Below are 13,420 nucleotides of genomic sequence, written 5' to 3' on the forward strand. Positions count from 1 at the left end.
GTTAGAGGAAGGATAGTTGGTCAAGCAGATGGTGGAATAAGTCAGCGGCAAATTTTGCAGAATTTGGGAATCCTGCTTTCGACAGTCAAAAGAATCATCGTGCAGTTCAGGAAACATGGCAAGGAAACAACTGAGCAGCGTCCGGGTCTTCCCGGTCCATCAGAGAGGACAAAAAGGGCTGTCAAGAGGAGCATCGAAATGGATCCCAGATTAACGACTGCAGAAGTGGTCAAAGTTGGTGGGATGAGCCCAAAATCTGTTCAATGGATTCTCCACAGATTGGGTTATCATTGCAGAGCAGCTAGACGGAAGCCCTTATTAAGACCTGCCAACATAGTCAGACGAAAGAAGTGGGCAAGTGATATGATGACCAAGCATCTGGACTTTTGGAAGACCGTATTGTTCTCAGACGAATCAATATTCGCTAAATTTTCGGACAGTGGAAGGATATGGGTCTGGATAATGCCTCACCAAGAGTTTTGGCTCAACAGATTGCAGCCAACTGTGAAGCATGGTGGTTTCAGCGTGATGGTTTGGGGAGCTATTTGGGTTGGTGGGAGATCGAGCTTAGTGGAGTGCGTTGGCACAATAAATTTCCGAAATATGTCGAAATATTGGAGGAAGGACTCTTGCCACTTTATTCCTCGGGTTTCGTAAAACACAAAGTTGTTCCAGGAAGATGGAGCACCGTGTCACACTGCTAGAAACACCCAAAGTGGCAGGAAGACAATGGTATCCAGAAGTTGCTCTGGCCGAGCCAATCTCCTGACATGAACCCCATCGAAAACCTCTGGGTCATACTCGACCGGCAAGTCAAGAAACAACCAAAAAACACCAACTTCGAAGAGCGATCTACTCCAAGTTTTGAAGCAGGAGTGGGCGAAAATCCCACAATCTAAAATTAACGAGATGATTCTCATGATGCCTCAAAGGATCAACGAACTCCACGAAGTGAAAGGAAGATCTACTAGATATTAATTAAATTATAAATATATCAATTCATGTGAATATGACTGAAAATTTTAATTTTTTCTGAAAAGGTGGTGTCTATTTACTTATGACCACACTGTGTATATTGTTGATTCTTACTCTCGAGAATCTTCTACAACTTTAGAGAATAGCCGGGAGTTTCACAATACAGATTTAACAGTATAAGCTATGTATGTTTCTAAATATAAATTTAATCTAAACAAAATATTGATACCAAAATAAACATATAATAACAAATTTGTTACAATAGAAGCTGTAAATGCCATAATTTTGTTTAATAATTTCAAGAGGCACTGGAAACAACAACATAAAAAAAAGTGAAACAACATCAGTGCATTTGACAGGTACATCTGTCTTCTTCAAGGATAAAGGTGAAATGGACTTTTAAAGTTTGGACAACAATTTGAAAAACAAGATGTAACTGATTGCCAAAGAGTGGGACAGAGCCATGTATTAGTTACATGAATATGGATGACTTTACATGCCATGAGGAACAAATAACAACTTGAAATCTGTGTCAAGAATAGATAAACACAGAACAGCTCACCAATATCATTTATTTGTTTTATTTCATATTATTTTAATTTAATTTTTACTCAGTACAAAACCAAGACAAACATAGTACAAAATATGATGACTTTCTTGAATATATATTAGTTTTGTTTGTCATATAAGTTGTGAAGTTTCATGAATTTGCAGATCTCATAAGCATACTATATTTTTCATTCCTACCTCCATATTTAATATAAATTTTTCAAAATATTTGTACATACTGATCACGTATTATTAATACAGAATGTAGGTAAAGGGTGCCACTCAGTAACTCTCATTGGAAAGATTTCTGTAACAAAGAAAATGCTGTATAGAAATAAACAGCAATCCTTTCCACTGAGAAATCCAGTGATTCTTCAAGGGTACAATATCCTTTACTTGGTGTAAGAGTAACAATCGGTCATGTCAATAGCATCTGTGCCCTAAGAAGAATGGAATTTTTGTCATATATACAATTCCATGATTTCTCAGCCTGGAATTGAATCAGATAGAATGATTTAAGATTACTGCAAATATTGGTTTGCTTTAAAAACACTGAGAGCTCTTCAATAAAGGTGCTGCACAATATACTTGTTTTTAACTTTAGTTGTGTATGTCCAAAATAAAAATTGTTTCACTGTGCTGTATATTGAATACATGGCTTTTTTTTTTACTTGAAACACAGTCAAAATCTCTTGTCATTCTGTGGCTCCTACCCGATTACTCTTAAATGAAGTCAATGAAGTTGAGAATACCACAACAGCAAACACCATCACAAGGTCAGTAGCTATGCTGTAGACATTTGTAGTTAATTTTAGCTTGAGCCACAATATATTTTTGTTTGTCAGAAAACACCATAAATTTCAGAGAAAATTTATTTTCCACTATCAGTGAGTTGAAGTAGGTTGAAAAGTTTTTTTTTGTTTTTATTAGTTTAAAGAATAAGTGAAAATTCTTGAATTGTTGATGGTACCAAATTACATGAGGAAGTTTGTTACATATTTTAGTAGTAGAGTGAAGACAATTAGCCATTGGATGTTGTTGGCTTTTTAAACCTACCTATTACACTGAAAGCCTTCATAACCTCTCTGTATTATGGTTTTTAAGTTACTTTGTAATTGTTTTCATCAGTACAAAATTCTTATTTGGACTTTAAGAGTTTCAAAGCCATTAAAATTAAACATTAAGATTACTGTAGATTGGAGAAAGCTACATACATCCAGATGGGAACATTCATAGTACAAGCAAAAAGAAAAATCCTGAAAAGACTATCTGAACTATAATATTTACAGTACATACCATACTTTGAATCACTAATCTTGTTGTATAGTAAAGAGTAGCCTCTGATTTCAAGCAGGAAGAGTATATTGGTAAACAATGCCATAACTGGAATTGACCGCAATGTATAAAAAATCTCTTTTTGTACTTGCTTCTGTAATTGATAGAGAAAAAAAAAACAGAAAAAGGAAATTAACATTTTCTTAAATTAAAAATTTATTTCCAGTAAAACTTACCTCCCCTCACACTTACAGCTATTACTTGACTGCCAGGATTTCTTCCTTTGCCTGTCCAGGAAATAGTCTGATTTTTTCTTGCTTGCTCCAGTCTTTTATACCCCACTTAACTGCCCTTGGCAATATTTTTCTCATGAAACTCTCCACTTACATCAATGCACCCTCTATCCTGGTACTGTGTAAAAGTACCTCATTCAGATAACGTTATTGCTTTTTCAAGACTGACTTAATCTGCAGTCTCTAACACCAGCTTTTGGTAGGGAGGAATGGTGGGAGAGTGTGGGAAGAGGCAAGTTTATTGGAAATACATTTTCAATTTAAGAAAATGTTAACTTCCAAAACATACTTACAGCTAGAATACCACATTGAGAAGGTGTAGGGGGCCAGTGAGAGCATTATTCATGCAGAAAGCATCTGCACAGATCATGGGTGTGTCAATAGTAGATTGACATGCTAGTCAGCGAGCTGCACTACATTCAGAACAGGTATGTTCTTCATCCGGAACTTAATTCATGTATTGTGGGTGGAATGTTACATGATTCATCAGTAGTATTGGCCAGGCCCGAACCAGATGGCCGAGGTTCCACTGTTAAGGGTTAGAATTATAGGACCATAGTCTCTATATCCCACGTTGGTGGCTAGGGCAATTGGGCCGTAAGATATATATATATTTGTGAGTGGATCACAACCTGTAGCCATAAATTGATGTGTTCTGAGCCACCAGAATCATGAACAAAAGGTAAGCAATGCCAAAGTGGACAGTCCTTCTCCTCAACCTGAAGAAGTCTGAAAGACAACATCCCAGGCTTGGAATCACGGGATCTTGTATTAAATACTCAACCTGGTAAAACAGAACTCATCCAGTCTGAAATTATGAACACTCATCTTAACTCCCCAACCATGTGGGCAAGATAAATTCCACTTGCCACCGGAATTATGTTCAAGATGTGGAAAACTGTGCTCAACCAAGGACCCAGGATAGAACCACTCTACTTTCAGGATTACGAGGAGACAATGAAGTCTCTGCCATGAATAATGTACTGAACCAATAGTGATCAAAGAGAAGGACCACACTCAACCCAGCTGGACCACACTCAAATCTGATCTTGTATTATGAGTAGGCTCCCACTTAGGCTGGTGCCTCTCCTACCAAAATCTAGAAAAAACATCCAAGAGTGGAGGCAATTCACTTTAACACTCTGGAGGAAAGCCTCTGTCCACCACCCACTTACTGGAAACTAGGTGTGGTAAGGACTCCCTAGCTTCACTAGCAGAATCTGGGGGTAATGCTCGTTGGGAAGCCCTGAGGAACAGTGCAATAGGTGAACCAAGTTCCCTAAATTTTAAAAGCAAACTGACTAGGATTTATGCAATTCAATGATTGGCAGGGATGGGCTGAATCCCCTTATGCTTTACTCATGACAGTCCATGAGTGGCAGTCCAGTATAGTACAATAATACCTCTAGATGGTCTTATGGAACACCCCGTTTCTACAGAGCCTGTTGCAACCTAGATAAAGTATATTGAATTAGTGGTTGCTAGAGCGGAATTGGTTTGATAAAAGCACACCTGCCTGGGCAAAATTCATCAGAGTGTGATCTTGTAAAAATGAGGTAAGGGACCCTGAAAGATAAAGAAGAGAAGAAGAGACAAGTGTAGCAATGTATTTCTCACCCCTCTGTATAATCTAGTGGAAGGCATTAAGAGAGATACAGGGGGTAGTCAAACACCATATAATGCAAATAATGTGAGACAAAAGTATTGAGGAAAGTCCATTAACCAGCCTGCACAATGTCTTCCAGTGGGCAATTCAACCAGGCTACTAAGGACATAGAAATGTCATGAATCTGATTAGATATGACTTGCAGAAGATTCCTTGCCTTCAAAGAATAAGCAATAAACCCAGAATAAGCAATATGGAACAATTTCATACTCACCTCCTCAAAATAACTGAAGATGAATCCTGGGAAACTGTTCCCTAAGAATAAAAAGCTGTTGTAAAACCTCTCTAAAGGCATAAGTGTGGGCAACAAAACCTTCACTGGACCAAACAAATGATCAAATTCTCATCGGTCATAGAAGTGAGAAATAGTGATCAGATGAATCATTGAAAAGTATTTATCCCCTTCCATGGCTGAAAGTGTCTTAGGGAAGAAGAACTGGTCTGAGGATGTAGGTAGAATGATAAAGCATCCTGTGGACAATCAGCGCAACCACTCCAAACAGTGATATTGATAGGTTAACAGCAACACAAAATAACCCTTCAGATAAAAGTGATACATGGCATACGAGGCTAAAGTCACAAATGGATGTTGAGAATGGACACACAATGTAACCCTAATATACCAGTTAGGTAACTGGAAAAGTCATTTGGGACAAAGGACCCAAAGCAACTTGAGGAAGCCAGAGAGTGGCGGGGACTCAAATAAATTTTGTCTTGAGTATTGAACAGTAGTCTATAAGGCTACCTTATGCAGGACGAGTGTGGAAAATGCAAAACCCTCGTCAAAGAGCCAGGTCAAATAACAAGTCATTGTTGGCATGTCTGGGTGAAGTGAGTTCAACATCCTCTCAATACACCATTGCCGAAATGTGTGCCATTTATGTTGAGAAATGTCTATTGCAGGACTAAGCAAAGCCTGAGACAGGTACATGGCAACCCTAGAAATTAAGCACTGACACCATGCAAAATAGAGCATAACCTCCATGCCTGGAACTTGAGCTTCTAGATAGCTGGGTGTACCATGTCAGATCATGGTTGCCTTCACAGAGATGGTGAAAGATGGGAAAATAGTGGAAGAGGTGGGTACTCCTTAAGGTACTGCAGAAGCAGAAACCAGGGTGTATTTGCCAATCTGGTGCTATCAAAAGGGTTCAACAATGGGTCAGAACAATTCACAGTGAGTACCCAAAGATGAGGTACTGGAAACCAAATTGCCACTAGTTGGGTGTTTCAATGAGTGATCAACCCACGAATAATCAGTGTTTCAAAAAGAGAGCCAATCTAACAGAAAGCCTTGCAATGTAGCATCTATTCTGTTGGGAGAATCTACTTGGGTTGAGACAATTGGTCTGCTACTGCAGTCATCACCTATGGAACATGGCAAGCTAGTTGGGTGATATGATAAGGTTAGTCCTGATAAAGTAGATCCATGGTTTGAAAACAAGGAGCCCTGGACCAAGTGCCCTTTGATGAGAAATGCAAGACACCACCATAAAATTGTCGTAATGAAGCCTGATGATGTTCCTCTTAATAAGCCCAGATCATAAGGCATCACCTTTTGAAGAGTGATGAACTAAAACATTGTGTAGGTAAACCTCGTTGTCCGTGCACAGACCCTGGAATTCCTGACTGTTAAGATCTTCACCCCATCCCTGAAGCAAGGGATTCGTGAAGATATCGATCAATGGACAAAGTGGTGGCAGAGGAACCCAGATCTTAGTAATGTCCCAACTTTACAACCCCTAGAGAAAGAAGAGCAATCCTAAATAAGTAAACTGGGAATCCAGTGAATCGATGTTTATGATCTCTTGATCACATAAAGACCATTGAAAGGATCTCTTATACATTCATCCCAAAGGCATGAGAGATTGGAATAATGCCCACATTCCTGAAAGAGAAAGAACCATCTGTGCAGTGGGAGAAAAAGAGAGGAGTAACATTCGGGCTTCGTGTTCCATAGTATGGAGCCGGATGGAAGTTGGCTGAGCTCGACTGAGATATGTGATAAAAAAAATACCCAGACTGATGACATATTGAATTGGAGCAAGAATAGATGTCTTAGCTCTTAGAATGAAGCCTAACTTGGTTGTTCTGAAAGTAGAATCCAGGTATGACATTCAGACATTTGATGAGATGGTGCCAGCAGTAACCAGTCATCCATTGAATGGTGTGTGCACAGGGCTAGGGAATGAAGGTGACAAAAAAAAAGCTTAAACGAATTGCCAAAACCCATATGATGCCAAAGCTAGTCTGAAGGTAAAAACCCTGAACTGCAGTACTTGTTCCTTGTGCACAAAAAATGCCGAATGTGGAGGAACACCTCTACTATGGCAATGTGCAGATAGGAGCTGACTAAATCAAACTTGAACATCCACAATCCTAGTAAAAATTCCAACTCAGATTGAGGAATGAGTCACTTGTGAACCTTGGAGAATTTAGGCATTGATGTAGATGAGAAAAATTAATGACTGGATACCAATCACCTATCTTCTTAGGCCCAACAACTGATGGGAATAAAACCCCAGAAGAACATGCATGATAATCTCTCTCTCTACCCCAGATCAAACAAATTCTGATAGCCATAAAACTAAATTCTAATATCTGAGGATCTGCGGAAGATAGAAACCCTACAGGATGGATGGATAAGGTGGTGAAGATGTGAATAGAATGACTAATCCTGGCTCAAGGACCTGTATGCCCATGGATCCATAGTTAAAGTTACCCCACATCCAGAAATTCTCATTGTGGAGCCTCCACAGTCCCCAAAGGCATACAAATGTGATGTACCAACTAAGCAGCAGAACCTGTAGATACTGACATAATCTATTTTCTTGGTACCTATGAACAGAGGAGCTGCTGTCGGGGATCAGGACTATCGAAAAGGGGCAGAACTATGACCCTCTGTAGGAACCAATGAAAGCCTAGGTGCCAACGACTACAGGGATGAATGTAGAAATTGACAATCGAACCAATGTGAAAAGCTAACAATGGTTTCAGCTCATCATCAATGAAGTTAGTGATCCTGAGAGTCTTCCAACAAGGTTTAGTGTTAGGAAAACACGTTGGATGTGAGAGTTTTAAGTCCGTAGACATACCTGTCCTACCAGGAGACATTGATCTATTCAGGTTAACTACAAACTCCACTTTAGAACCACTAATTTCGAGAAGCACATGTATTATTTGAGTCGGAATATACTATCCCCTGGTGGTGGTAGGCTAAATCACATTGTTCCAATAACCATGGCAGATAAGGCATAGCTATCCTGTCACATAACCGAGCAGTAAAATCTCCCTTCAAAAACCACAATGACCATGAATGGAGAGAAAATGATATATTCCCTACCAGATCTTACAGCCATCAAGTAAGTATAGGCTCAAAAGCTTCTTGGAAAAGACTCAAAACATCACACTTGATGGACCAACAGAAGAAAACAATTCAGAAGCAGCTGATCTCAAAGTGGCTTCCTTTTTGATGTCTTTTAAAGAATGTTCTGATTACCATGTTTGGAACAACATGTTGTTAGGTAAGTTTGTTTTCTTAGAGCAAAAAAATGTTGAGCCATCTGCTATGTCTACGATAGGGAATCAAACCTTGAACTTCTGTATTGTAAGTCCATAAACTTACTAATGTCCCACATGGAGACTGAGAAGCTAACAGAATAAATGAAGCCACATGAAAAACCAAAGCTAAATTCTCTCCAGAATGTCCAGGATCGCTTTCAATTGCTGCCTCAGAGCCCCCTAGAAGAAAACCACTGAATTGAATATATGTCTCCATCTCACTACAAATAAGATCACTGACAATCTCGACTGAGAGTGATTTTCTACACCCCCCCACCCCATGACTGTTGAGCAACACTAGATATCAAAGGTGGGATAGAAGAAATGTGATTTGCCCCTGTGCCAGAAATTATAATCCAGGAATTTATATCATACATTGGCTTGCTAATCATTTTGTTTTTTTTTACAAAAATTAAGTAGGTGATGCTAAGAATGCTCAAAGTATGACGAACGATCATAGTATGGAAAGAACCCATTCATGAACACTTTGTCAAGAAAAAGTGATAATATCTGAACGAGGTGCTTTTATACAGTACCAGGATAGAGGGTGCACTGATGTAGGTAGAGAGTGTCACAAGACAAATATCACCAAGGGCAATTAAATGGGGTATAAAAGACTGGAGCAAGCAATAAAAAATCAGACCAATGCTTAGTTGGGCAAAGGAAGAAACCCTGGCAGCCAAGTAATAGCTGTAAGTGTGAGAGAGAGTAAGTATGTTTTGGAATATCACTAAATTTAGTAACAATTAAAAAAAGTTTATTACTGTAGTATCATCATTGTGCAAAAAGAACACATATCTTAACATGAAATAACAATCTATACTTACATGTAACACCTGGGGATGTTTTAGCAGTCTTTTATCATATATAAAGCAGTAGTTGAAAGATGCTGGGATAAAATACACAAGAGTTCCACCAAGAGTTATCACTACATTTAATGTTAGAAATTGTCGCCAGATGTCACCTTCAGACCACCAAGATGGATACACGAAAGGTGTGAAAACATGCTTGTCACACACTTGTAAAACTACATCCATTTTTTTCCACTGATTGTTTATCTTCTAAAAAAAAAGGAAGTTACCAAAATTATTATTCTAATAATTCAGTAAAATATTTTTCCAAAACATAGAAAAAACTTCATTAAAACTTCATCTTGGATATATATACTTATGTATGAAGAAAGATTTCTTTACTTTAAAAATTATTGTGTAGAATTCCGAAACGTTTATCCATGTCCCCTTTTTGTCAATAAACAATGTTGTTTATCATAAGTGACGTAATCTTGTTTATAATCAAACTTCGTTTTCCTTCAAACACATCGATTGCTAATACAAGAAGAGTAAATTGTATAATCATTACAAATACTGAGAATGCATCTGCTTTAATTCAGATATATTTAACATAAGCTACCTCTGTGTTAAAATTATTTTCTTTAACCACAACACTAATCATCATCTCAAAAAAAAGACCTTTATCTTACAGTAAGAAACTAATTTTCCAATTAATGACTCACAGTCTCAAAAAAGTATCAAAGTGCCTCAGAATAAGAAAGACTGAAATATTTCTAAATTCACTGATGATATAAAATGCTGGGAAGAGCCAATTAATTACTTGTAATACAAGAAAGAAATTTACATGCAAGATTTGGAAGGTGACATATTTTAATAAAGATACATAAAGCATGAAAAAATCCAATGTAAAACCTTAACAAGTGAAAGTTACAAAAAAATATTCCTTTTCAGCTGATAGTATTAGCACAGACTTGTTGTGAAATTAATAATTAACAAAATAATTAGCTGAATTAACGTGAATGACCAGACTTTGAAAAAATTAAGCATACTAACTACATACATGATTTTGTAGGTTAAAAGACTAAAATGTTACATGTAAGCATTTCAAAATTATGGCTAAACATATAACATTTTTATCTTACAATAAAAAAGCCTGATAGAAAAAGTTTTAAAGATGCTGCAACAATCATAAATCAGTGTAAATATATATTTTTTCTTTAAATTGGTTTGAATTAGCAGATCCTCAAACTATAATGTATTATTGTAACCTTTTTTATTGTTGAGTTGGTTCTTTTCATTCTGTAAAAATAATGCAAAGTCCAGTCCATTTAATAAAAAGTTTGTCTTTGTTCTAGCACAAACAAACAGATATCTTGGAGAATCAAATCATAGATTTTAGTGTTGTATGTACTTAAAGTTACTGTTGACCCACCAGGTTATTTCATAAAAAGTGTTTTATTTCTTCCATTGAAAGTTTTACAACTTATGTAGTTTCACGTACTAATGATGACCAAGCAATTGGTCCAACACACAAATAAAACTTAACAGTCACTTAGTTGTTCAATTCCTCCTCATATTTGTGCCACAAACTAAATAAAAATTTACAGCACCAGACTGACTAACTAACTAGCTCACTGTCTGATTACCTCATTAAATGACTAACTAAAGAACAGATTAACTAACTCACTGTTTAACTGGCTAACTCAGTAACTAATTGATTAACTCTTTATGTTTTTATACAGGTAGACAATCCCAAGTCCAGCAACACAAAAACTAGAATGTTTCAGAAACCAGCTATTCTAGTGAACACTCTATTAGTTTGGAGAAATTCCTTATACCCAGACTTTTTCTAGTTACTGATGCACACTTCTGACTTGAAATTACTGAAAACTACACTAAAAATTACTGTAGAAATAGGTAAATACAAATAAGTGAAAATTTCTTAATTACTGGCATAGCTGCTTTGTTTGGAGGACATGGCGAGTCGATGTACATGCAGTCACAGTTCAAACCTCACCTTTAGTTGTGCAGCTTTCTCTCTGTGTTAACTTGAATTTTTACTCCTTTGTTCATCATCAAAATGTCCAAAAGGCAAGCAAATAGTCCTGTAGCTGGTGGAAATGTCAAGAGAAAGTATTTTTCTGTAAGTATTGCAAAGAAGGTGGGAACACTGAAGAAATTAGAGAAGGAAGCCTCAGTGAAGAGGAGGTTGAGTGATGGGTATAGGGTTGGTATCTCCACCATTTATGACTTCAGAAAACAAAAAGCTCAGTTATTGAAATTTTATGCTGACGGTGAAGTACCAAAGTTTATGTAAAAACAAAAAATATTGCATCAACTTAAAAACACTTAGCTGGACAGAGTGTTGTATGAGTGGATAAAAGTTTGTAGGAGTGAGAAGGATCCTTTGCATGATGGTATGTTCATGGTACAAGCCAAGGTATTTCAGAGGAATTAGGCTTAACAATCCCATGCAACTAATAATCAGACTGGTTCACAAATTCAAGAAATGCTATGTCTTATATGATTGTTGAAAGTGTGTGGGGAAAAAATATCAGTTAACCATGAAGCTGCCGTGGCCTACTTGGAGGAATTATCCAAGATGATTTTTGATGATGATTTATTGCCCGAGCAGGTGAAAATAATGCTGATGAAATATCTTTATACTGGCAGTATACACAAGATGTTTACTGCATATGATTCAGCACCCTCTAAAGTTAAGAACAAAGACAAAAAGGGCTTACAGACGAATAATCCAACACTGGTGATGTTTATTGGATCAGCTCTGACCCATAGACTGTAATAAATGTTTTCACAGATTCAAAGTGCAATCTTATTACTCTGGGGAATTCTTGTTATAAACACTGTATAATATAAAATGTGGTAAATTCCACATGGTGTTTTCAGACCAGGTATCAAGTCAACTTATTTCTGTGTGTGCATGCCTTGTTGCTCTTGAGAGTATTGTATTACAGTGTGATGTAAACAGTCTAATGACACAAACAGTGATTTGTTACTTTATTTTCAGCAAATTTCTACTTCAGTCATTGAAAGTAAAATAAATGTGAAATATTTAGCAGTTCAAACTCTGAAGAGAAGTGTTTTGAAACTTTGTGACCAGTAATAAAGAAAAAAAAGGCAAAACTAATCCACTCCTGAGATCTTCTGTTGACAACACTCTATGTTAAGGGAATGTGCAACTCATAAACACCCATGTCCTGTAAACACCAAAAAAATGGAGGGCCTTAAAATTCAAAAATTTAGTACTATAATTATGTAATTCAGCTTTGCATGGCTCATTTTTGATATTAAAAGCACCTTGCTATATAGAGCATTTTGATGCAATGTTGAAGTTCTACTGTATTTGGTGGTTTTCCTGTGGTACAAGAATGGGATGACCTCTTGTCCTTTATTGTAACTTTCTGCCTTGTCACTGGGGAGTTCTTTCAATGTAGATGGTCAAAAGAGTCCACTGATGGTTTTGTTCTTGGTAATACTCTAAAAGTCATCTTGACATGAACCCTGGGCTCTTCAACAGGTTGACTTATCTCTAACAAAGTCTTCTACAAAGTTAACCAGTTTGCTGTTCTCTCACCAACATACTTCCAAAGATGATAACCTTTGGCTTGGAATGCTTATCCTTCTGGATTCTGTAAACAAATAATTGATTCTCTTAAGTGCAACATATGGTTCTTCTCAACACCTACTTAACTTCAGAGTTCATTCTCATTTTCAGCCATGTTGAAATCCAGTCATACGAACATTAACATCATAGTGCTTTTTCGTCTTAGCACTAGCTGATTAAGTCTTTTTTGGGAAAAGCATAAATAGCATTTTTTAGTCTTTCTCCATATTCTGTGTAAGAGTCTGCTAAGTGATTATCTTCAGGCAAAAATAGAAGGTCCAATGGTACTTGGAGTTCTCGCCCACACATTGGTGACATTGAGATATTGTCTATAGCCTAATATTTTCTGTACGATAACTCACAAGTGGCAGTGGATGATCTTAATCTCATGTTTTCTTAGATATATGCACATAAATGACTAGCTGATTTAAAAGTGTATAGTTGTATTTCTCTACCATTCCATCAATTGGTAAATGAAGGGCTGTTGCCTTGTTTTTGTTTTTCATAAGCATCTCTATATCTATCTCACTGACAAGTTTCCTTGCTAGAGTTACTGATTCCTGTTTAGGAACAACATGTGCTACTGACCATTTTGTGAAACAGTCCATCCCCACACTGAAATATTTATTTCAAGAACAACATAGTTCACATAACTTACAACAATTCTTTACAGATTTCTGGCATC

The 13,420-nt window shown here is 37.0% G+C and overlaps 1 protein-coding gene across 1 annotated transcript in view; it reads right to left on the reverse strand.

The window, feature by feature from the left end:
* The window catches only part of LOC106473316 (lathosterol oxidase-like), a 37,434-nt gene extending 28,055 nt beyond the window's left edge, over nucleotides 1-9,379 (reverse strand). Inside the window, exons 1-2 of the mRNA XM_013933998.2 lie at nucleotides 9,147-9,379; nucleotides 2,821-2,953 (exon numbers count right to left, since the gene is read on the reverse strand). Of these exons, the coding sequence (XP_013789452.1) occupies nucleotides 2,821-2,953; nucleotides 9,147-9,356 (343 nt within the window). The 5' untranslated portion in view covers nucleotides 9,357-9,379. The remainder of the gene's footprint in view (nucleotides 1-2,820; nucleotides 2,954-9,146) is intronic.
* Between the last annotated feature and the right edge of the window lie 4,041 nt (nucleotides 9,380-13,420).

This window comes from Limulus polyphemus, unplaced genomic scaffold, assembly GCF_000517525.1.
Source record: "Limulus polyphemus unplaced genomic scaffold, Limulus_polyphemus-2.1.2 Scaffold6069, whole genome shotgun sequence".
NCBI lineage: Eukaryota > Metazoa > Arthropoda > Merostomata > Xiphosura > Limulidae > Limulus > Limulus polyphemus.